This window comes from Syngnathus floridae, chromosome 13 (assembly GCF_059516105.1).
Source record: "Syngnathus floridae isolate MCC-2025c chromosome 13, RoL_Sflo_1.0, whole genome shotgun sequence".
NCBI lineage: Eukaryota > Metazoa > Chordata > Actinopteri > Syngnathiformes > Syngnathidae > Syngnathus > Syngnathus floridae.
In genome coordinates, this window is record NC_142425.1 from 9,979,436 (window position 1) to 10,002,757 (window position 23,322).

Here is a 23,322-nt window from a genome sequence, read left to right on the forward strand (position 1 = left end):
CATCCCAAGGAGAGCTTTTGAAACACCTATGAATCGGGAACAAGAATGTTATAAAAACAGGGATTGCTTTTTTTTTTTTTTTTAAATACTTAAATACATTTCAAATTCCGTGGTTGCTTTATTTTGACTTTTAACTCTACCACGTGAGGGCAGCACTCGCAAAGACGTCAGCCGGAAGTAGTATCAATGAAGCGTATTGTAATACCACAGAAGAAGTCGATTTGTTGACATCCCACTCCTATCTGACAGTACCTGCCGAGTGTCTGTCGTTCTCACCTCCCGGAAAGAGATGAAGAAGCTTTTCGATGAATTCAAGAAGGACATCAAATTTAAATCGGCGGGCCAAGGGAAGAAGCTAACGGAAGATAGCAGGTAAAAGGCGGACACCCCTCCCCACACGGATGAGCTAACCAAACAGCTAAAAACGTTAGCGCTGCGTCGTATAATATGCGCCTTTATAATTAAATAGATCGGCTTTTGTTTACACTTTCTCTGCGTAACAACCCTCATTTAATTTAGCTGTTGTCTTTAGTTGTTTTGCAACGAAGCACTCAGCAAACATCTAATTTCAGGCTGGCTAACGGTTAAGTCCCACACAATCTTATTAAGTCATGTGACCACTCCTAAACACCGCTTCTGATTCTTAACGAGATAGGAAGCGTAAGCTTAGTAGAATCTTTCTGTATTATGTCACAAAGAGGTGCACCTGAGAGAGGGCAGAGGAGCTCCAGTGGAACGCAGCATCCCCGCGAAGCTCCCAGCGAGGGATCCCAACGAGCAGGAGCGGCAGCTCTGGCCAGGATTGAACAGCACCAGCGGCCGAAGGTCCACACCTCCCAGATTGCCATCAGGAACCAAGGTGAGACATGGAGAGCACTGCCATTGACACAAGTGTGGGAAAAGAGTCACTATCCACTTTATTTTACATGAAGATGAGTAATAATGCTGGAAATGCCAGCTTTGTCATTGTCGTGCCAACAGTCAGTTGCTCTACATAAAATATTGCAAGTGCCTGACTCAAGATAGAATATTTTGTGGAACATTTAGAGACTGGACGTAGTAGTATTTGATGAACACATGTGGTTGTTACAAAAATATGTAATATAAAAATAAAAGTGTGCACATATTTCAGTGAAACGGGAGCTAGAGGCCGAAGCCGCTGCTGTGGCAGAAAGAGACAAGGCGACAACTGCAGAGGTACATTGTGTTTGAATCATCCAAAACATTTCTGACTGAGAAAGTAAAAAACAACTAAGATGATTGTGAAACAAAAACATAGTTGATGAACCATATTCAAGTTCTCCCCAACACCAACAGGGAACCAGCATTGCCGTGAAAGAGCATCTCTCGGTGACTGGCGTGTATTTCACCTGCCCGCTAACAGGAGCCATCCTAACAAAGAGCCAACGGGATGCCCACATCAAGGAGGCCATTTTGATGGTACGCCTAAAAAGATTCATCTGTGTGAAAGCCACCATGACTATTAACTCTTTTGTTGGCATCAGCGGTTCGAGGAGGACGACGTAGAAGCATCCGTCATGATGATTCACACGTTCAACAAAGATAAAGAGAAGGTGAAAGCAGCTGTGGACATCATAAGCAAGTAAGATGCCTGAAAATATAAAATGCCTCTTGGAGGACAAAAACATTTTACTCCTTCTTTTTCAGATACGTTGAAAATATTTGTAAGAATCCTTCAGAAGAGAAATACAGGAAGATTAAACTAAGCAACAAAGTCTTTCAGGTATGGCTTGCCTGTTTAATTGACTGGACTACTGCCACCTGTTGGTTCAAAGACTACATTACATGTGGGTTTTTTTTTTTTTAGGAAAAAGTGCACTGTGTGGAAGGCACGAGAGAGTTCCTGCAGGCTCTTGGATTTACAAGCACGATGCTTCCTGTCGACGGTCAAGGTAAATTACAAATACAAAACACAATTGTATTAAAAAGTGAAATACCTCTACTCACACTTGTGCTTACCGGAGTTCAGAAGAAGAAGAGGAGTTCCTGGTGTTGCCCGAGCAGAGTTCCGACGCCCTGGAGCTGATGAAGGAGCGGCGGGATCGTTTGCAGCGCGGCGAGCCCGTCAGAGCGCAACTGGACCGGCAGGCTCAAGCCTTCCGACCGTCGAACAACGCAACCCGCTTTGAGCTGCCGTCTGAGTTCTACAACCTGAGCGCCGAAGAGATCAAGAGGGAGCAGCAGCTGAGGTTGAAATCTGAAATGTGGAGAGTCTTGTTTCAGGATGAAGACTTTCAATTCATGTGTGTTAGGAGTGACTTAGTGGAGAAGAACTCCGTTCTTCGTACCAAAGCCATGAGGGAGCGAGATGAGCAAAGGGAGAGGAGGAAGTACAACTACACTCTGCTCCGCATCCGGTTACCCGATGGAAACCTGCTCCAGGGTACGTACATCACACAATAGGCACAGATGGAACCTCAAGTCATAAAATTGAACAGGCAATGTTTTAAAATCATATTTTAACACTACGTCTGACCTCAGGGACGTTCTACGCCTGGGACCGACTTCCGGTGCTGTTCAGCTTCGTGCGAGACTCCCTGGTGGACGGCTGGCAACCCTTTGAGCTCATCGCTCCCGGTGGTCACAAGCTGCAGGAGTCCGAGGACGTGGCTCTGGTCGAGTGCAACCTGGTGAGTGATGCCAAGTAAATATCATGTAGCCTCAATCCAGAATGTGTCAATTTTTTTTTTTTTCTGAAAGGTGCCCACAGCTCTACTCACATTAGCCTGGGATGCAGCCGTGCAGGCAGACATTGCGGCAGCAGGAGGTAAAAGCTCAGCCCTCCTCAAACCGGAATTGCTGGAGACCATTCGCAACTTGAGCTGAATCGAGCGAGCGCACACCGAGCCCATGCCAACTTTCCTCCCTGGCATCGCCGGCCGGGCACGAAACTGCCCCTCACCAACTGTTAAGCTCGTATTTATTTACCGTTGTTGTTCATCGTCTAACAAGCGCTAACTTTTGCTCACGGCATCCAACAGACTAAAAGAGATTCATGTTTCCATTTAAGCTTACTTGACAATTATTCAAACCGCAACATGGGGCTGCATGTGTCAATGTAGAAAAAAAAAAACAAGGTCTGTGAATTGTTCTTGTTTGTATCAAACATCTACTAAATTTCGTGTAAAATCAAAAGAAAATCCCGGTCACACTTCAGTATTTGATTTAATCTTCATCTTTTAACTTGATGATGCCTTTATTTTGTTTTCATGTACATGAACACAAACACTCTAGGGGGGAGTTAATACACTGTTTTTTTTCTTCCATCTTATGGCGGGTAAAGGTGACAACTACCTCACATTGCTCGTCTTTCTATCAAACACTAACGTAGATCTAGTGAGTCACGGGGCGATGTGGTTATTGTAACCTTCACGCTAATCAACTAATTAATCCCTACATTTCTCCACGTGTTTTACGGTTTTGAAAATGGGTGAGCGGTTTGTCAACCTGTTCTGCCTGAAATAAACAATTGCTTGCATCAGGACAGATTTGTGAGCCTCATTGCTTTGGAACATTTGTTCCCCAATATTTTTTTTTAGGTTTTCCTTTTCCTCTTGGGAGTTAGCATTTGGGAATGTTGACTCGGTTCTGGACAAAATCATTTGGTAGACACCGACAGTACAGTATTTAAATTTTGAAAAAAAAGAAAACAATGCAACCATTTTATCTCCGTTTAATGATTTCTTATTCAAGTATGCCTGCAAAATGCGTTTTTATATAAAAAATTTCTTCACTGGATCTAACTGTACAAGTACAGGTCTAGCAGCTACTCCAGTGAGGTATCCGGGGTTTGGAAAGAATCGGCGTAAATGGCACAAGAGTAAACAAATGGAGGAACCTTAAATCTGAACCTGACTTCTTGCAGTCTATATACACATAACAACATTAGTACTCAATTTCTAAAATGCAAATAATGCTGTTTTTTGGGACGCTTTTCATCATGAGTGGTGCGCTACAACTGTCTGAAACTTGGAAACACACCACGCATGCCCGAGAGACCTTGGCAATGCCGGCGTGAGCAGACTCCGCCATTTCACTTCCCTTACCATGCTCACGGAGGAGGACAAAGGCGACCGGAGCGAGGAAGCCGGAAAGCACCTCGTTTTCTGTTTAGGCTGTGGCTAGTGTTGGAGCAGCGCTGGCCACTGGGAGAGCGGCTGTGTCGGACGGGGTGACTTCCATCATGTCGCTTCCCTTAGTGAAGGAATTCTCTCCGGCTGTGCCTACGGAATACAACGGCCACGTTTGGTTAACCAAGTTTTCCATTTCAATAGACTATTAAAAAACACCTAAACTCCTAATTGTGATAAATAATAGGTATAAGCGTGATAATTATTATAGATTATTTATATAATTATTATAGACCTTTTTTTATGGGGCTCACCACTTTGCATACCAATGATGATGCAATCGTCGTCATCGTCCTCTGCGTCAGCTTGAAAACCGTCAGTCTCCATTTCTTCTGTCTAACAGACATTACAACAGACAATGTGAGCTAAAAATGTTTTAGTTTTTTTAAAAATCTATTAAAATCAGTTACCTGTTCTCGGCCGTTACATCGCTTCATGAATTTGGTGATGGACATGCTGCCGGTGCTTTTCCTCTTGGAGGCCGCCGACGTGACGGAGGGAGTCTGCGGCGTGTTGGGAGAGTTGCCCTCGGAGCCCGTGGCTGCTTCCTCGCGGGACTCCTCCCGTGCGCCGCTGGTCACGTAGGACCACTGGCCGGGCACCGGGAGCGCCTCCAGGCCAAAGCGGGACAGGACGTCCGCGTGTACGTACCAGCAGCAGCGTCGGTAGGTGGAGCGCTTCTCATAAACGGCATTGCTCTGGATTAAACGCTTCAACTGTGTTCTGAGGAGAAATGGGGATCATAAACTACAATTTTTGCTAAGGCTGAAAGGAATGTAAAAAAAAAAAAATATATCTATACTAGTTTTATGAAATGCAAAAATAATACAGATAATAGACAATGTAAAGAGGCTATGGCTTTACCGAGTGGGCACATCCGCCGAGCTTTCTGGGCTGGACAGTTGAGGAGGAGGCGGCGAGCTGGACGTGGTTTTCTGGCGACAATGTTCCTGAAACTCTGTGATGATGACTTTACTGCTGTTCAGGTTGCCGTGAAGCAGCGGCAGCAGCTGGGAAAGCACTGTTGAGAAAAAGATTATCAAAATAGTACAGGTTAAGTTGGTACAAAAAAAAGGTAAGTAAACAAAATACCCGTCACACTTACACTGTGCTTTTCTGTTGCTCTTTTCAGCCTGCTCCTCTGGGCTGGGGCTCATATCAGCTTTGGGTAATGGTTCGATGAGGCACACGGCATATGATTGCAGAAGATCCGAGACGGGCCCGTCGCCTTCCCAGAGGCAGCCCCTCACCACCGGCTGGAGCACCTTCATCTTGTTCTTGGTGGACATCAGCTCTTCCCACTCCCTGGCTTTCAGCCTCTGCTGCAGTTTCTGCTTTTCCAGGTCGCCGCCATCCTACAGAGGAGCATGGCTGTTAGGACAGCAAGCTTAAAAAAAAAATCCAGCTGATGACCATCATACCACTTCTTCAAGTGCGCCCTCGTCGTCCGAGAGATAGCCGTGAGGAACAAAGAACCCGTCGTTGTCATCGTCGTCCTCACCTCCTTCATCCTCATCCTCCTGAAAAAAGTAACCGATTTAAACATAACAATTTCATCAACTCATTTGTCCACAAACTCACCCCTTCACTGTGTGAGAGGGACTCCCCGGGTTCCTCTTCCTCCCACTCTTCATCGCTATCCACCTCATAGTCCAACAAATCCTGCCGTTCAAAGGGAACACGACAGTATAAATGAGCTCGCTACAATGACAACGCAAAGCGGAATGTGGTCTTACCGTGTCTTTCCTGAGGGGGCAGCGTGGGGAGATGTGCAAACTCTTCTTCCTCCAGGTGCCCCAGTAAGCTGGGCGGTGGTTCTCCCGAAACAGCAGCAGTTTCATTGGTCCGTACAGTTTGCGGTCCGGCACGCCTTCTGGCTTGGGCCCATCGATGGCTAAACAATCGCTGAGAACGCAAAATAGTTCAATCTATGTTAAATACGTTTTTTTTAAATGGTCTCCAGTTGTTTCTCAAAGCCTGCAAAAAGGAACAGTACAATTCAAATATCTCACCTCTCAGGGATGGCCACTCTGGGTCTGGTAGGGGCAGAGCGTCGAGGTTTCTGGTTGATCCAGTCCTTCAGTGAACACGGTCTGTCACTGGGGTGCAACAAATATTGGTCCAGTTCCTCCAAGGCAGACTCCTCGCATTGTACCCGGCACAACGGCGCCATGCACATGTTGTACTTGATCTCGAAGGGCGCAAACTTCCCGCAAGCCACTGCGAGAGTCTGACAAGGGGAAGCAGATTCATGAGTTCTGCGTAAAAGGGGGGCTTCAACAATTGGGTGACATATCCACGGGGAAGCTCAACTCACCTTTGGAGCCTGCGGGGTTTTGGGTTTCTGGAAAAACCTTGTGATCTCGGCCTTCTCTGCTTTGAGACGCTGAAAAAGTCAAATTGAAAAAAAAATGTAAACAAAGTCAGTTTTTGATAAAAGGAACAAGACTCAATTTTCTGTAGAGAGAAATGCGCTTTTGTCATATGAACTCACGTCTTTCTCTTCTTTCACCCGCTTCTCCTCTTCCTTCATCCGCTTCTCTTCCTCTTTCTTGCGTTTCTCTTCAAGCTTGGCCCTGTGGTAGATATGTGTTAAAAACACTAAGCCGTAAAATAAAAACGAAGATACTAGAACTTTGCGGAGGTGTGACTCACTCCAGTTTGGATTTGCGCTGCTCCTCCTTGGCTTTTAGCTTCTCTGCTTTTTCCCGCTCCTCCTTCTCCTTTTTCTCCCGCTTCTCTCGCTCATCCTTTTCCTTCTTCTCTCGTTTTTCCCTTTCGCGCTCCTCCTTCCGCTTGCGGCTCTCTTCCCTCTTTTTCTCCTTGGCCGACTTGGCCTCTTCCTTTTGCCGCGCTTTCTCCTGGCGCAACCGAAGTAGCTCTTCTTGCTCTTGAGGACTCTGAAGGAGGGGTGGGGGTCAAACAAGAACCTTGATTTTTCTTTTCAGTAACGGCCAAATAATATGTCGCACAATCTAAGACCATGAAATTATTCTAAGAAAAAATATGATCCCAGCTTGATTCACCTTTAGCGAGCGTCTTTTTATCTTCTTGCTATCAACAGGGATTTTAGGAGTGCTTGTTAGTTCCTAGAAAGGAAAAATCTGATTTAATTTGACAGAAAGGTGCAAATTTTATCGCTCTGGTCAAAACTCCGATGATGGAACATTGAATTTTTTATGTTGCTGGCCAGTCAGTTCATAGGTCATCACAAGAACTGCAAACCTAAAACGAATTATATGGAAAGAACAATCGAGGGAAAAATTCATCCATCCATTGCGAGCGGCTCTTTACTGAACAAAGAGCCTTTCTAGGTGTGAGAGGCACGCGATCATGCGAGCACATACTGTAGTAGGCGTGGTGGAGGGTGTGTGCTCGTCTTTTTTAGTCCTCTCCGGCGAGGAATTATCTGACAAGTTTGATAGAGTTGACTTGTTGCCAACACTGGACATGTTCCTCGATGCATTCTGCTCTTCCGGCTCGCTGTCGGTGTCTTGCGTTGTATCGAGTGGTACGATCCCATCCTCCTCGTCCTCCTCGTCCGCCACCACTATATCGTCGTCTTTATTTTCCGGGTTTTCATTGCAGTCTGACGTGTGTGTGTCAGCAGTGCGATCCACGCATTTGGATTCCTCACAAGACAGGCTCGTGTCCCTGCTGCTTTGTCTGCCTTTTAACGTGCGACGAGGGGTGACGAAAGGATCTTGGCACTTGATGGGAGAAGGGCCGTCGTCGGTCATTTCGATAATGTTCTCGTCTGAGGCTGAAGGGCGTCTTTTGCTGAGGAAGCAATCGAGGGGCCCACAGCCATTAACCAAGGGGGGTCTACTGGACAGGGGGAGCGGGGAGGACTCTATGTCATTCTCTCGGTCAGAAACTTCTGTTTCAGGGCAAGCATGTGAACAGGGGCGCTTCGGCGATGCCTTGTTTTCTTTTGGTTCCGGGTTCAGGCGCTTGAAAGGGAGGCGAGCTGCGTGCGACAAGAACAAAACAGTTACTGGAAATGGTTGTTATGAATATGGTGAGGAATAATTATTATAGAAAATTGAGTTTTGAATTGCTTGCGTACAAATGGGTGAGGGGAGTGGGTGCCAACTAATCAAGTGCTTTTTTTGGTCCATATTTACCTTGTACCAGTTTCTTGTTGGCCTTAGTAGGTTTACAATCCATTGCTGAAAAGAAATGGAAAGAAAAAGAACATTAAATATAAATATACAATGTATTAAATATGAACACAGGCAATAATAAATATGGGGCGCCAGGTCTTGGTCTAAAAAAAAGGAGTGATCACTGTGTTACACTTGACCTTTCATGGCAGGTGTTGGAATACATCTGACGTTCATTTACATGAATAATAGTGCCCATTTTGTTACAAATGGTTTTGTTATTGATTTGTTCTCCCGCCACCAAGTGGTGCAATGACAGTGATGAACCAACAAACCGTTGATTCTACAAAGCCGAAAAGAAAGCTGCGTTGCAGTCAAGTAGTCTTTAATTAATAACTCGGATTTAAAGAATAAATAAAAGATCTGAGTCAAATACATAATGAATTAGGTCGTCGAACTCAATGTGGATTCGGTTAGCTTAGCAAAACTAGCCTAAGAAGGCCAACCGGACAGCGGCGGCTCCAGCTGTATCATTCCGTGTTCGAACACCTTTAAACGGCGAGGGGCCTGCCGGTGATAGGTGGCCGGTGCGGGAAGGGTGACACCCGTTATACACGGTGACATGAACTGAACCGGACAGTTGAACCAACGTGAACCAAATTATTTTTCATATCATTTAACGTCAACATTTGGCTGGTAGTTTGGTCTCACCGATAACTTTGATTAACCGCGTAGAGGCGACGAAAGTTAGCATACTCGCGAGGCCAAAGGCGAAACTGCCAAGCGAGTTTACATATTTCTAAGTTACACATACCACTATATAAAAGGAAAAAGATTAAAAAATAAAACGACATTTAGATATACAAGTCTATTCTGATACACATCAACATGCTAGTGACATTAGCATACCTCGTCTACGGGGTGTTGAAGCTGCCAAGTGTCCCTCCGCTGATGGTGCCTCCGCCGCCAACATCCTTGTACCCTCTGTTCTAACCTCGGGGGACCTTCTCCGCTAGATGAAGTTTCGGTGTGACGGCGCGAAAACAGCCCCGGTCGAAAGGGGGATCTTTACCCTTAATCGCTAAATAGTTGACATGTAGTCTATCCCCCAGAAGCAGTGTACACTTCGGCTTCTCCAAAGTCCCTCCGCAGCTTCCCCGCTGCCTGCCTCGCGCTCCTAGTCAGAATTGGCGGGAGTGTGTTGCCTGCGTCAGAAAGAACATCTGATTGGTCAGGCGGAAAACATTGGAGCGTAAACTAGTGCGTTTGTTGTGTTTGACTACACTGCGCGTTTATAAACCGCACACCTTTAGTAAAATATTGAAATTGAAATTATTATTTATACGATTTCCACCTGTCAGTATTAACTACTAATTAAGTGTTTCTGGTTATTACTAACGCTTTTTTGAGTGAATAATTACTTATGTCCACTACGGGAACATTGATGACAATAAACTAACGCTCCCTGATTATATGTCTCACACTCTTGCATTGGGCGTTCCGATTGGCTACCAAGTTTAGTAAGCTGCATTCATGATAACCCAGAAATCGGAATTTGGAGACTTCTGAAGTCCAATGATGGACTGGAGAAAGATGTCATAATGGTGCCAATTATTTGGCAAGCATCTTTTTAATTTTCCACTTTTGTGGCGATACAGTTATGAAAAAGCTGAAACGGGACAAACAGAAAGAACCACCAAAAGTGTATTACTGCGAGCACATTGCCTACAATGTAAATTATTTCTCAATTATACAATCGGGAGATATGCAAAGGAAATGACATTTTTTACTGTTTGGAAGACACTATTAAAACAAAAGTGCTTTTGTTTTTTATACGTGTGGGCGGCATCGGAGTTGTGAGTCATGCGCTTTCCGTTTTCCAGCCATACATGCACTGTGGGAAGTGTCGTTTGCTTTTTCCTTTTTAGCGGTTTAGCTCATTGAATTTGTTTGATTAAAAACTACAAACGCGTCTGTCGCGCAGCCGCAGTCGTGATTTTTATGGGCGGGTCGCGGATCCCCATATACGATTCCGATTACCCCACAGACGTCGACGTGAGAAGGTAAAGGCTCTCCTGCAAACGTTCATGGTAAAACATTTTCTGAATCATCCCACTCGACTTTTCCATTTTGATATCCAAACAACATATGCCGACTGCTTTTCCCCAGGTCAAAGTTTTAAGCCTGTCATATGGATAATGATTATATGAACCTTACCTACTGATTATTTTCTCCTTATCTTTTTAGGTGCACATTGGAAGAACATGCCAGGTTTGTCACTTCAAATTTTTTTTGTCAGACAAAATGTCAAAGTTTAGGACCAAGGGCAAAATCTGTCCTGCTAAGTGACTTGATTTGGCTTGTGTAAGCTTGCCCGAATTGTTCAAAACCAGCCATTAAAATGTTAATTGAATCAGAGGCAATTATGTAATATGATAGGATGAGTATGATCCCTACACATAATATACTACTGGAAAAGGGATCAGCTTCTGGCTAGCATATATTCATGACAGTAAATATGCAATATAGGCATTTAAACAACTTTAAAACACTTTCTCTTGCAGAACAAGCAAACAACTTTCCTCCCCTGCCTAAATTCCTAAAAGTAAAACCATGTTTTTATCAAAATATCTCGGAGGAAATTCCCGCCCAACATCAGCAGCTCGTACGCCGAATCTTCATACTTTGGATGAGTGAGTAGTGTTGTCATTTTTCATGAACTTCTACTTCTTCCTGTTCGCGATTAAATCAAACGCTGTGGTCTGCTGCAGTTTATTCGGTGACGCTGTGCTTGAACGTGATCGGATGCATCGCCTTGTGGGCTGTGGGCGGTTCCGGTACGAACTTTGGCCTCGCGCTGCTCTGGCTCATCCTCTTCAGTCCTGCTAGTTATGCTTGCTGGTTCAGACCCATCTATAAAGCTCTCAGGTCTGTTACCATCTGTTGTCTTTTAGACTGGGAAATTGCAGCAGCAGACTTTTTCTACAATTCATTCATTGTTTCTGAGAAAAAAAAACATCTGATGTTTGCTTTCTGTCTCTTTAATTATGGCAACAGAGCGGATAGCTCCTTCAACTTCATGGCCTTCTTCTTCATCTTCTTCCTTCAGCTGGTGATAGCTATCATTCAATGTTTGGGTCTCCTTAACTGGGGTGTTTGGTGAGTTGGAACGAGGTCGGGCTCAAGTTTGATGCACTAACGACACTAATCCTTCTCATCACCTGACACAACATAGTGGATGGTTTATCACGATCACAGTTTTCCACTACAACACAGCAGCAGGCTCAGTGATGCTTCTCACCACGCTTCTCTTCACATTCGTGACCGTCGTAATGGTCCTGGTGCTCATCAAGGTGAGAGGTCACACAAAGTGTCTACTTAATTTACTTGGAACTTTTTTCAAAACCAACTCTGGCACATACAAACACAAAACGACCTTTCACCCTTCTTCTCGGGTAGGTGCACAGACTGTACCGTGGCAGCGGGGGCAGCGTGACGCGCGCTCGAGAAGAATGGGGTGATGGCACTTGGAAGAATGCGGCGGCGAGAGGCGGTTTTAACACTGTTGACCGGAATGCTCAAGGTCCCAGTTTGCCCGAGTACCCCGCATCAGTGCCCAGTTATGTGGACAACCGCGGCTGGTAATAGCCCGGCAACACTCGTCTCACCAGTAGAGGCCAAAACTTTGTATTTCAAATCCACCTCATGAATTTTAGATGGACAGTATTTTCTTTGTATTTTTGTAATACTCTACTGGAAAAAAGAACATCTATTTGTTGAAACTTTTGTGCCTCATCTACTGATAGACATTTTCTTTCTGAAAATGAGCCATGCATGTGATGGATTGTCACTTGGACTCGCTATACTAATTTAACGAACAATGCTGCATGACACCTTGGCTGCGATTTAACTTGTTTTGCCGTCTATGCATTGACTTTTAACTTATCTGCTAATTCTAAATGTGCTTTACAATTTTTTTTTGTCCAGCTCCTGCAGACTTTTATTACACAAAGTGGCCTCTGGTGTAATTTGAGCTTTATTTTTCAGTACAATATATTTTTTTATATGTACGTATGTTACACGAGCAATATATTCAATGTGTATGCATTTCAAGATGATGTATGTTTGCTGAAAAAAAACTTTAAACATCAACATGGAAATCAAATAAACATTACTACGTTGAATGGAAATGCTCACATGGTGGATCACAACTGAAAAATTATTTCATATCTATACAACTAGCTAGCTTGCTAGCTATATTCACAACAAAGGACACGGGAATTGGAGGGGGGGCATAACTAAGAATAAAAATACATTACACATTATCAAATTGGAATCACAATTTTGTATTAAGCATAAATAACATTGGAAAGAAACATGGCGTTTGTGGGCTCTATTTGGGCCTTTGTTTTCTGCTGCGGTCCTTGTCCCTGGCAGGACTTGGGGTGCGAGCCATCTGGCTGTTGGGGGCCACCCTGAGCTGATCCCCGAGAGCGGGAGGTCGCATGGAGTGATGTGTGTTCACGTAAATTGCATGTGCTTCTAAAAAATATGAAAGACAAAACCAGTCATGAGTTCACCAGTGGCTTCAACGTGTTCAAGACAGAAGAAAAAAAAAAGCCAGCTTGCTTGAGTTTACCAAAAGTCTGTTTCCTTCAACAAAGATTGTGCTGTAGATCTGAACTTCATCCTCAGAAGTGTTTCTACTGACATTTGTGTCTTAGAAGAAAGCCGTGTGGTTGCTGCAGCATGTTGTGGAAAGGAAACAAACACCTCGTGTGGTCCCCTTCTCAAAGTTCTCGGATGAGCTATCGAGGTCACACGGGAAAGAACATGCCCCTCTTCTTGTGTCCGACACACATTTATGTCTATACTGTTCAACCACAACTGCCACAAACTTACTCAGCTTGTGTTTTGTAAAGTTTTAGGAGAAGCTACTATAGAAGAACCTAAAGAGTCAAGTCAGAGAATATTTCCCTAAGTACAAATTTCTAAGTGCTTTTCACTATTTCTGTTTTTCTGATATTTTGGGTATAGCTAAAATGGCGTCGTGTCGCTCCTTCTATCCGAGAAGTTATAACTACTTGAACCATTTTGCAGGCTTGGCTCTATCTTATTTACATTGACAAATTTACAAGACATTTATTTATTTTTATTTATTTAACTTTAAAGGCTCCAAAGGACATGGCACTCGAAATGATGAGGTTACCTTTATGTCGTTGACGTCGTCGGATTTGGTGCACGCAGAGAATCATCAGGGCCACGATGATGAGGCAGAGTATTCCAACGGTAATCCACAACCACCAATTATTCATCAGGGGAACATCTGTGGGAGGCACAGAAATACCCTCTGCAAGAAATACATTGGTCTTCTGAAATACTTTGAGCTCACATTAATGCGTGATCAATTTGTTTCGTGTTATGACGTGAGATTTTTCTCATGTCAAATACGTGGCTCAACAAAAGTTGAGAAAATCCATACGTAAAAGGATTAGGGCCAGTGAAGAAAAAATAAAAGGGGGCGAGGTGACAGGATACTGACTTTTTCTCAGAATTCTCACTTTAAAGTCAGTGACTTAAAAGTCAGTTTATTCTCAGAATTCTCACTTTAAAGTCAGTGACTTGGTGACTTAAGTGAGAATTCTGACTATTCTCAGAATTTTTCTCACTTTAAAGTGAAAATTCTGACTTTAAAGTCAGAATTCTGAGAATAAAGTCAGAATTCTGACTTTAAAGTCAGAAAGTGGGAGTTCCCACTTTAAAGTTAGTATTCTGACTTTATTCTCAGAATTCTTCTCACTTTAAAGTGAAAATTCTGAGAAAAAATATCTGAATCCTGTCACCCCTCTTGTTTTTCTTCACTGGCCCGAATCCTCTTCCATACATAGACAAAAGAAGCGGGAAATACTTACGAACATACACTTGCGTCCCACGACTGTTCATAGTCGTCAAACTGGGAATATCCACGTGAATGCGGCAAAAATACCATCCACTGTGCCGCTCAGTGATGTTGGATAAAGTATAGCTGAGCACCATGTCTTTGTGCCCACTTCTGTTTAACCTGGAGCAAAAGAGTTCCTTAGAGTGGTCCAATGAAAACCCAGATTGATTAAAATGCCAGCAAATCCGGAATCTTCCTGATGTCTTGCTCCTTAGTCGGTAGCACAAACTCAGGGAAGAACCAACGAGAATGTCCACTCTTCCTTGAGTTTCATTTAAAAGAGCAGAACAATTGGCCGCTGCTGCAACGCAAGCTGCAATATTAAAGAGAGAAAAAAAAAAAGTTGAGTTCCATTTTGCAGAACGTTTAACAGTTTGAACAGTGGAGCAATGATATATTTTTTGTAGTTTTTATTTTGTGTATTTTATTTTGACTTCTTTCAAATTCAGCTTGTTTTATTACTCTTGAGGTTTGTAATTTTTGGTTTATTTTAAATAAGGGTAAAATTGCATAGTTAAAGGTAAGACAAGTACAGTTCACATCCTGTGTTGATAATATAAAAGCTATTAAATATGAAAGATGTGATTTTTCTTAACACGAGTTTGTCAATTTTTACAGAAAGCGCATGCCGACAAGCGTAACACGAAAAAGAACCTCGGAACTATGTGGCGGATGTGCCAATCACAAGATTCACATACTCTTTAAATTTCTTACAATATTTTCCAATGTTAATTGTTAATCTTTGCTGTGTTTCCTTACCAGTGAGTAGCACCAATGCTGGTGACTTCAGTGACATTTTCATCTTCTTCTCATCCTGTCTGCAGGTACAAACTCCCCTAAAGAGCTTTGAATAAGTGAGGAGTGGGTGTTTTGTTTCGCCCCCTCAGTTTCAGACTCCGAGGTTGCAGAGGTGGGGCATAAACATTTCACAGATGTAAGCATGCATGTTTTAAACATGGTCTGTCATGCACCTGTGAATTTTCACTTAACCATTCTAAATTTAATGCTACATTGCTAATTAGCATAAGGCATAAACAGTGTTGGAGACACATTTTGCAACCCAAGCTGCCATGTTAGAAATCATTAAGATTATGTCCCCAAAATTATTTAACAGATTCAGTAACTAAACAAGAAAGGAAAGCTAAATTACAAAGATTAGGTTCTTTTTATTACACTCCAAGCGGGAAGGGACAAATGTGGTGGATGGACGGGTCAGGATTCTTCAGCCGGTCCTTGCAAATCCAAGCCTCTGGACTATGGTGGAACAACGGCCTGCACACAGGCTCTGGAACACCAGTCGGGTGGGGAGTAGGATTCTGTGGAGAAGAACAATGAGGCGCTCTGCTTGTACAAATTGATGTCGTGAGCTTACTTTTGGTCGATACAGTTCACATTCAAGTTCTCCCAGTTGCTGTTGGCGGTTGTAATAGGTGGTTTTGCAAAAGGCATGAGTCTGCAGATGAAGGGACAAATCACATATTTGATCTTTAACAGCAATTAGCATGAATAGCAACTCACAGCTATAGCAGGACAGCGAGGTGTGCAGGCAGCAAATGTCTGGGCCCCCCTAGGACACATGGTCTCAACCAGAACAAACTGGACCTGGGTAATGATGCCAATTCTGTGGATATACTGCAACAACGACAAAGTAGCATGAAGAACATCCAGGCATGAAACACAGGAAGCACATTTTTTAAAACCACTTCTCACCCCTGATGTGACATGTGCCACTTCCATCAGCGTGAAGTGATTCTGGTATTGGTTCTCTCGGTTGAACTTGAGCACAGCGTCATTAACTGCCTGTAGAGCGGTTGGGTGATCCAGAGGAAGCAATTGAGGGCAATCGGGACAAATTGTTGCCAACTCCTCATTGGTAGGCTCTATAAAAGTTGACAGTATGAGAATTTTTTTTTTTTTTTTTTAACTCTTAAGGAAAGTTTTTGTTACCTGGTCTGGTGATGCATTCGTATTTGATGACTTTGGCCACATGCCACATGACCCAATATTCAATGCTGCAGGTGGCCACCGCTCCCTTTAATCCAAAAAAACAAAAATCATATTTAGTAAGTCACCCACATCAGCAGCTACCATCTTTTCCAACAAAACATATTTACCCGTTCGTCCTTTTCCCAAATCTCGCATTTCTCAGCAGGTTTGGGGTTGGTGAAGTGACATTTGGTCTGCACCAGCTTCACATTCACATCAATGTGGCAACCTCCTGAAACCTAAATAGAGGAAAATCCACACAAAAATTAATGAAAAAGTAGTATGATAGACTTATCCCATTGAACACTCTCTGCAAAAAATAAATTCCAAGAATGCAATCAACTAGTCTTACCTCTTGATAGCTGCTGCCCTGGATTTCCTGAAGCCTGAATTTATAGCCATGCTTTTGCCTCAAATTGATTTGTTGGACACCGAGAGCCGCTGCCGCCGCCACGCTCTCCTTATTGCAGGTGACTGAGGTTGCCGCTGTGAGGAATCCATGAAAGGCTCCAGCACACCATAGCAAAAGTACAAATAAGTGCAGCACCATGACACCACTAAGACACCCAAGCAAGAACCTGTCAGGTCAGTAGAGAAGAGCAAATGACAATCTGGCCCTGACCTGCACGGCCTTTAACCAGGCTGAGGAGCCCCGACGACCAATCCATAAAGACCTGACACCTGAATCTGATTAATGGTGGGCGTACTTAAAAGCGGTCATGTGGTTGTGGCTCGTTCACAGTAATTTTCTGTACTTGTAAAAAAAAAAAAAAGCCTCCGAATTTTTTTATTTTTATTTAAAACGCAATAAATCAAAACTACAAGTACAAAAAACTTTTTTGCAAGTGAATTTAATCCATTCTTGAAAACATCTGGATAATTCATATTGTTTAGGTTAGTTGTAGTGTCAAGAATTCTTTAGCCACAAGTTTAAATTGTGTTCATGGAGATTTTGGCTAAGTTGCAACCAAACTGGAGTGTTTAGACTTTATTCAGTTTGTAAATGACTTTCGTGAATGTAGAAAATGTTTAGTAAAGTGTAGGTTGTCAAGGAAATCTTAGTGAAAGATTTCCAGGGTACTCTAGTCATCTAAAACCACATAATCACACCAAGTCTTAGACTGATTACTTTTAGTCCATGAGTAAATTTAATTATCCCCACTTCCATACTGCCCCAAGTGTCAAAAAAACAAAGGCCAGTTATTTATTTAACTACATTGACTTTTTACTAGATAGGTGCTTTTCATGGGTAAAATCTGTTAAGGACACTTTTCCCTAAGGTATATCTGAAATCAAAATGAATGAGAAGTCAAACCTACCTAAATTCCATTTTAAATACAAAATTGAGCTTATGCCACCAAAATGAACAGATTTAGTAACTAAAGACAATTGAGTTGCATATGGTCAAGGAGGAAAAGCTAAATGACAGAATTCAGAACACATGATCAGACAAGGTAATTTGCTTCTCTTTATTGCACAAGTTAATCTAGCGCTAGCGGGAAGGGACAAATGTGGTGGATGGATAGCTCAGGATTCTTCAGATGTTTCTTGCAAATCAAAGCCTCTGGTGTACTGTGGAACAGCTTGCACTCAGGCTCCTGCATGTCAGTCAGGTGGTGAGTCCGATTCTGTGGAGAAGAACAATGAGGCGCTCTGCTTGTGCAAGTTGATGTCGTGAGCTTACTTTTGGTCGATACACTTCACACTCAAGTTCTTCCACTTGTTGTCGGAGGTTGTCATAGGCGGTTTTGCAAAAGGCATGAGTCTGCAAGTGAGGGGGACACATTTTAAGTTTATCTTCAACGACAATTAGCACGAATACCAACTCACAGCCACATCGGGACAACGAGGCACGCAGGGAGCAAATGTCTGGGCCCCCCTCGGACAATTGGTTTCAACCAGTGCAAACTGGACCAAGGTTCTGCTGAAAGCTCGTGGGTAATACTGCAACAAAGACAACATGGAATTAAGGACATCCAGCATGCAGAAAGTACATTTAAAAACTACTCACCGCTGATGTGACATGATCCACTTCCATCAGCATGAAGTCATTCTGGTATTGGTTCTCTCGGTTGAACTTGAGCACAGCTTCACTAACTGCGTGTAGAGCAGTTGGGTCATCCAGAGGCAGCAATCCAGAGCAGTCTGGACAGGTTCTCACCAACTCTGCATTGGTCAACTCTGTAAATGTTGACAGTATGTAAAAAAATTTAAGTTTGTAAACTCTGGACAAATACAAGTTTAGTTGTCACCTTGTCTGGTGGTGCATTGGTATTTAATGACTTTGGCCACACTCCATAGGACCCAAAATTCAATGCTGCAGGAGGCCACTGCTCCCTTCATGAAAAGAAAAATCACATTTAGTAAGTCAGCTATTATCTTCTCCAACAAAATGAATATTTACCATATCCCACTTTGCCCAGAGCCCGCATTCCTCAGCAGGTTTGGGGTTGGTGAAGTGACATGTGGTCTGCACCAGCGTCACATTCACATCAATATGGCAACCTCCTGAAACCTGGATAGAAAAAATCCACAAAATGAAAAAAGCAGTATATGATACGGTCGCATTTTTTTTTCCCCATTAAACACCCACTGCTAAAAATAGATTCCAAGAATCCATTCAATTAGTCTTACCTCTTGATATTTGCTGCCCTGGATCTCCTGAAGCCTGAACTTATAGCCATGCTTTTGCTTCAAATTGATTTGTTGGACACCGAGAGCCGTGGCCGCCGCCACACTGTCCTTACTGCAGGTGACTGAGGTTGCCGCTGCGAGGAATCCATGAAGAGCTCCAGCACACCATAGCAAAAGTACAAATAAGTGCAGCACCATGATGTCGCTGAAAAACTTGAGCCAGGAACCTGTAAGGTCAGTAGAGAAGGGTGAATGATAATCTGGAGCTGACCTGCACAGACTTTAACCAGGCTGAGGAGCTCCAACGACCAATCACAAAAGGCCTGACACCTGAATTTAATTTAAAGTGGGCGTGCTTACAAGCGGTCATGTGGTTGTAGCTCGTTTACAACAAAAAAAGTTTTGTGTAATTGTAAAACTTTTTTTATTTCCAACATAACTACAAATCAATATTACAAGTAGACAAAACTTTTTTGCAAGTATACAAACTTTTTTCGCAAATACACAAAACTTTCCACTTACAAGTTGCAAATTGAAAACCACTGCGATAATTGGTGAAAAAGGCGGAGCCAGCGGGCAGTGATCCCAGAGCTGCTGATTCCACAACCAATCATCAGAGAGGGGCTTTTGGGCTCACAGCCAATCAAAGGAGTGACTTTTGGCTGCAATACCAACTGTTGCCACAAAGACATTAATGGCATCTGCACAAGGACGAAGTTACGAGTCAACATATCACGATAGATGAGCAGCAACATGATATGTTTCCGTAAGATGCAGTCTTATGATTCAACTTCATTCCGAATGCATATGTGCAAAACTTAGTGTGCTGTTGAATACTTGGATGCTTCTTGCATTAAACAATTATGTGATCAGATATGGAAAAAAAGCTGTATAATTAACTTCAGGTCTCTGTACTTATTGCAAATTGCAATGATTGAACATTAAACTTTGCCCATATGAAAAAAATTCAAAAATAAATTCAATTAAGTTGCACCTTATAGTACAGAAAATACGGTAGTCATTTTTAACAGCGCATGGAAGCTACCTTCATGTGCAAAGGGCACCATTGCTCAAGGTAAAAAATTTAAAGGAATAGTCACACCCAGGTGGCAACCTGACCTAAATACCATTTCAACAAACAATCATTGAGATTATGTCCCCAAATTATTCAGATTCCATAACTAAACACAATTGCGTTAACACCACACTGTCAAGGAAAGCTAAATTACAAATTCAGAACACAGGCAATCAAGGTTAGGTACTTTTTATTACACAAGTTAATCTAGCGCTAGCGGGAAGGGACAAATGTAGTGGATGGACGGGTAACGATTCCTCAGCCGGTCCTTGCAAATCCAAGCCTCTGGAGTATTGTGGAACAGCTTGCACACAGGTTCTGGCATACCAGTCGGGTGGGGAGTGGAATTCTGTGGAGAAGAACAATGAGGTGCTCTGCTTGTACAAGTTGATGTCGTGAGCTTACTTTTGGTTGATACACTTCACACTCAAGTTTATCCAGTAGTTGTTGGAGGTTGAGATACTCCGCTTTGCAAAAGGCATGAGTCTGCAGGTAAGGGGGACAAAAATCACATATTTATCCTTTAATTAGCATGAAAACCAACTCACCGCTAAATCAGGACAGCGAGGCGTGCAGGGAGCAAATGTCTGGGCCCCCCTAGGACAATTGGTCTCAACCAGGGCAAACTGGACCAAGGTAATTTTGCCAAATATATCGAAATGCTGCAACAAAGAAAATGGCATGAAGGACATCCAGCAGGTAGGAAGTACATTTTTAAAAACTACTTCTCACCACTGATGTGACATGATCCACTTCCATCAGGATGAAGTCATTCTGGTGGTAGTTCTCTCGGTTGAACTTGAGCACAGCGTCATTAACCGCCTTTAGAGCAGTTGGGTAATCCAGAGACAGCAATCCAGGACAGTCGGGACAAGTTTTCACCAACTCTTCATTGGTAATCTCTGTAAATGTTGACAGTATGAGAATAAAATATTTTCAAACTCTCAAGTTTGTCACCTGGTCTGGTGGTGCATTTGTATTTGACGACTTCAGCCACACTCCACATGACCTGAATTTTGATTCCGCAATTGGCCACTGCTCCCTGGGGGGGGGGTGACAAAACAGTCCGCTACATGAGCAGCTATTGTCTTTTCCAACAAAATGAATATTTACCCGTTCGTCCTTCTCCCAAAGCTCACACTTCTCAGCAGGTTTGGGGTTGGTGAAGTGACATTTGGTCTGCACCAGTGTCACATTCACATCAATGTGGCAACCTCCTGAAACCTAAATAGAGGAAAATCCACACAAATTAATGAAAACCCTGTTCAAAAAATAAATTCCAAGAATTCAATCAACTAGTCTTACCTCTTGATATTCACTGCACTGGATCTCCTGAAGCCTGAACTTGAAGCCATGCATTTGTTTCAGATTGATTTGTTGGACACCGAGAGCCGCTGCCACCGCCACGCTCTCGTTGCCACAGGTGACTGAAGTTGCTGCTGCAAGGAATCCAGGAAAGCCTCCAGCATACCCTAGTAAAAACAGAAATAAGTGCAGCACCATGATTCCACTGAAAACCTTGACCAAGAACCTGTCAGATCAGAACAGAAGACTCAATAGTACCTACCTGCACAGCCTTTAACCAGGCTGAGGAGCTCCGACGACCAATCACAAAAGGCCTAACACCTGAATCAGATCAATGGTGGGCGTGCTTATGTGATTGAGGCAAAACCATGTAACTGATTGACCAATCATCATACCCAGGTGTCAAGCTTTTGTTCTCCGCTGTGATTGGTCACCTGGACTCCTCAGCTTATTTAAAGTCTGTGTGCATGACTTCATTCAGTCATCATCTTTGCTGAACTGCAATGTTCTACTCTTATGGCAGCTTCATGGGGGCTCACCTACTTGTGGTTCTGCTATGGTGCGCTGGAGGTCTTCCTGGTCTCCTTGCAGCAGTTCCATCTTTGCCAGGGATCACCTGTGGCAATGATACTGTGACCGAGGCAGCAAGGCGTGGTGTCCAACACATCAATAGAAAACAGAATCATGGGTTTAAGTTCAGGTTGCGGGAGGTCAAGAGCAGCAACTATCAGCAGGTTGGTACATCACATTAGCTTAGCTGATTGTAGCTACCAAGCTTGGTGAGGGTGGTGGAGATGTTCCTGTCATTGGGTCAAAGTTTAGGAAATCTAACTTGCTTCTCTCCATTCAGGTTTCAGGAGGTTGCCACATTGATGTCAATGTGAAGCTGGTGCAGACCAAATGTCATTTCACCAACCCCAAACCTGAAGACCAGTGTGAGATTTGGCGACTGGAGGAACGGGTAGATGTTTCTTTTGTCTGGAAAAAAAAAAATTAAAGCCATATATTGATTTTAAATGCTAATTTTGTGTGTTTAGGGTGCTGTGGCCACCTGCAGCATTGGATTTTGGGTCATGTGGGGTGTGGCCAAAGTCATCAGCCACGAATGTACGACCAGACCAGGTCACAATATACAACAGTTGTGTGTTCTTTCTCTAACCCTGCATCTGAAACCAAATCCAGAATCTCACTTCACTAACTTAATCTGTTCTGAAACTCAGTTTGTGAAATGAAATTACTGCCCCTGTTTTTTTCTGATAATCAACCACAAGCCAATTTTTGCACAGAACTTACCAATGAGGAAATCGTGACCATTTGTCCTGAGTGCCCCAAGTCGTTGCCGCTTGATGATCCGACTGCCGTTCAGGCGGTAAATGATGCTGTGGTCAAGTTCAACCGAGAGCAGCAACACACAAATTACTTCACCCTGATGGAAGTGGACCATGTCACGATGGAGGTGATGATTGTTTTCGTTCCTGCTTGTTGCATAACCTGCTGGATTTCCTTTTTAATTCCCCTTGGTGCTTCCTGTCGCAGACCACTGCAACAATTGGACCGATCATTTCGCTGCAGTTTGCCCTGGTGGAGACCACATGTCCTAGAGGGGCCAGAAATACATTTGTTGCCTGCACACCTCGCTGTGCTGATGTAGCTGTGAGTTAGCCTTCATGCTAATTGGTAGTATAAGTGGTTTTTGATTTGTTATTAACATGACAACTTATTTCTTTCCCTTAAAGCAACATGCCTTTTGCCAAACATCTTATTACACCTTGTACAGTCAACTGGGAGACCTTGAGTGTGAATTATATCCACCAAAAGTAAGTCTATCTTTATACTACAGTATATAAGACTTATACAGTATTTGCATATGTGAAGCACTTAACTTTTTTTTTTTCCCCTTCTCAGAATCCAGCTCCCCACCCAACTGGTCTCTCACAGTTTATGTGCAAGCCCTTGTTCCACCAAAGTCCCGAAGCTTGTGTTTGCAAGAACCGGCTAGGCAAAGCTGAATCGACCATTCACCAAATTTGTCCCTTTCCACTGAAATGACAACTTGCTTGTATGAAAAATAAATTATTTAAATGACAATTGCCTGTGATGCAATTTTTTTTTATTTCATTGTCA

The 23,322-nt window shown here is 43.2% G+C and overlaps 8 protein-coding genes across 14 annotated transcripts; 3 read left to right on the top strand and 5 right to left on the bottom strand.

The window, feature by feature from the left end:
* Positions 1-183: 183 nt before the first annotated feature.
* ubxn6 (UBX domain protein 6) lies at positions 184-3,505 on the top strand. Its single transcript, XM_088393815.1, has 11 exons — positions 184-372; positions 699-859; positions 1,133-1,197; positions 1,318-1,440; positions 1,506-1,603; positions 1,669-1,744; positions 1,829-1,913; positions 1,991-2,210; positions 2,274-2,404; positions 2,503-2,651; positions 2,722-3,505. The coding sequence occupies exons 1-11, from the start codon at positions 290-292 to the stop codon at positions 2,845-2,847; spliced, it is 1,317 nt and encodes a 438-aa protein (XP_088249941.1). The 5' UTR covers positions 184-289; the 3' UTR covers positions 2,848-3,505.
* A 173-nt stretch (positions 3,506-3,678) lies between these two features.
* On the bottom strand, positions 3,679-9,470 carry chaf1a (chromatin assembly factor 1, subunit A (p150)). Of its 3 annotated transcripts, none has more exons than XM_088393808.1 (16): positions 9,167-9,470; positions 8,279-8,323; positions 7,499-8,121; positions 7,178-7,240; positions 6,807-7,051; positions 6,646-6,727; positions 6,469-6,537; positions 6,164-6,381; positions 5,888-6,056; positions 5,733-5,813; positions 5,573-5,671; positions 5,257-5,506; positions 5,016-5,172; positions 4,562-4,874; positions 4,406-4,487; positions 3,679-4,244 (listed from the first exon to the last, which is right to left on the bottom strand). In XM_088393808.1, exons 1-16 carry the CDS (start codon positions 9,228-9,230, stop codon positions 4,132-4,134), a joined length of 2,673 nt encoding a protein of 890 aa, XP_088249934.1. In that variant the 5' UTR covers positions 9,231-9,470; the 3' UTR covers positions 3,679-4,131. The 3 variants fall into 3 exon arrangements, with proteins under 3 accessions (XP_088249934.1, XP_088249935.1, XP_088249936.1); XM_088393809.1 differs by having other exon boundaries at positions 4,418-4,487; positions 9,167-9,469; XM_088393810.1 differs by lacking the exon at positions 9,167-9,470 and adding an exon at positions 8,969-9,072.
* A 702-nt stretch (positions 9,471-10,172) lies between these two features.
* On the top strand, positions 10,173-12,447 carry scamp4 (secretory carrier membrane protein 4). 4 transcript variants are annotated; one of them, XM_088394344.1, is made up of 7 exons: positions 10,173-10,320; positions 10,505-10,528; positions 10,822-10,950; positions 11,029-11,185; positions 11,315-11,416; positions 11,493-11,610; positions 11,717-12,447. In XM_088394344.1, exons 2-7 carry the CDS (start codon positions 10,522-10,524, stop codon positions 11,900-11,902), a joined length of 699 nt encoding a protein of 232 aa, XP_088250470.1. In that variant the 5' UTR covers positions 10,173-10,320; positions 10,505-10,521; the 3' UTR covers positions 11,903-12,447. The 4 variants fall into 4 exon arrangements, with proteins under 4 accessions (XP_088250470.1, XP_088250469.1, XP_088250471.1 ...); XM_088394343.1 differs by having other exon boundaries at positions 10,218-10,347; XM_088394345.1 differs by having other exon boundaries at positions 10,307-10,426; positions 11,516-11,610.
* Positions 12,276-15,219, bottom strand: LOC148388603 (uncharacterized). 2 transcript variants are annotated; one of them, XM_088394347.1, is made up of 4 exons: positions 14,958-15,219; positions 14,170-14,511; positions 13,467-13,583; positions 12,276-12,799 (listed from the first exon to the last, which is right to left on the bottom strand). In XM_088394347.1, the coding sequence occupies exons 1-4, from the start codon at positions 14,998-15,000 to the stop codon at positions 12,651-12,653; spliced, it is 651 nt and encodes a 216-aa protein (XP_088250473.1). In that variant the 5' UTR covers positions 15,001-15,219; the 3' UTR covers positions 12,276-12,650. The 2 variants fall into 2 exon arrangements, with proteins under 2 accessions (XP_088250473.1, XP_088250472.1); XM_088394346.1 differs by having other exon boundaries at positions 13,467-13,607.
* Positions 15,220-15,344: 125 nt separating this feature from the next.
* On the bottom strand, positions 15,345-16,802 carry LOC148388604 (alpha-2-HS-glycoprotein-like). Its single transcript, XM_088394340.1, has 7 exons — positions 16,537-16,802; positions 16,313-16,423; positions 16,146-16,230; positions 15,909-16,078; positions 15,717-15,830; positions 15,571-15,651; positions 15,345-15,514 (listed from the first exon to the last, which is right to left on the bottom strand). Exons 1-7 carry the CDS (start codon positions 16,732-16,734, stop codon positions 15,368-15,370), a joined length of 906 nt encoding a protein of 301 aa, XP_088250466.1. The 5' UTR covers positions 16,735-16,802; the 3' UTR covers positions 15,345-15,367.
* An 837-nt stretch (positions 16,803-17,639) lies between these two features.
* On the bottom strand, positions 17,640-19,081 carry LOC148388605 (alpha-2-HS-glycoprotein-like). The gene is made up of 7 exons (XM_088394348.1): positions 18,819-19,081; positions 18,589-18,699; positions 18,437-18,521; positions 18,196-18,365; positions 18,015-18,128; positions 17,869-17,949; positions 17,640-17,812 (listed from the first exon to the last, which is right to left on the bottom strand). Exons 1-7 carry the CDS (start codon positions 19,014-19,016, stop codon positions 17,666-17,668), a joined length of 906 nt encoding a protein of 301 aa, XP_088250474.1. The 5' UTR covers positions 19,017-19,081; the 3' UTR covers positions 17,640-17,665.
* Positions 19,082-20,066: 985 nt separating this feature from the next.
* On the bottom strand, positions 20,067-21,453 carry LOC148388606 (alpha-2-HS-glycoprotein-like). Its single transcript, XM_088394809.1, has 7 exons — positions 21,199-21,453; positions 21,007-21,117; positions 20,851-20,935; positions 20,626-20,795; positions 20,442-20,555; positions 20,299-20,379; positions 20,067-20,242 (listed from the first exon to the last, which is right to left on the bottom strand). Exons 1-7 carry the CDS (start codon positions 21,394-21,396, stop codon positions 20,096-20,098), a joined length of 906 nt encoding a protein of 301 aa, XP_088250935.1. The 5' UTR covers positions 21,397-21,453; the 3' UTR covers positions 20,067-20,095.
* Positions 21,454-21,672: 219 nt separating this feature from the next.
* On the top strand, positions 21,673-23,286 carry LOC148388607 (alpha-2-HS-glycoprotein-like). Its single transcript, XM_088394808.1, has 7 exons — positions 21,673-21,932; positions 22,049-22,159; positions 22,236-22,320; positions 22,485-22,654; positions 22,735-22,851; positions 22,935-23,015; positions 23,104-23,286. Exons 1-7 carry the CDS (start codon positions 21,702-21,704, stop codon positions 23,245-23,247), a joined length of 939 nt encoding a protein of 312 aa, XP_088250934.1. The 5' UTR covers positions 21,673-21,701; the 3' UTR covers positions 23,248-23,286.
* The last annotated feature ends 36 nt before the right edge of the window (positions 23,287-23,322 follow it).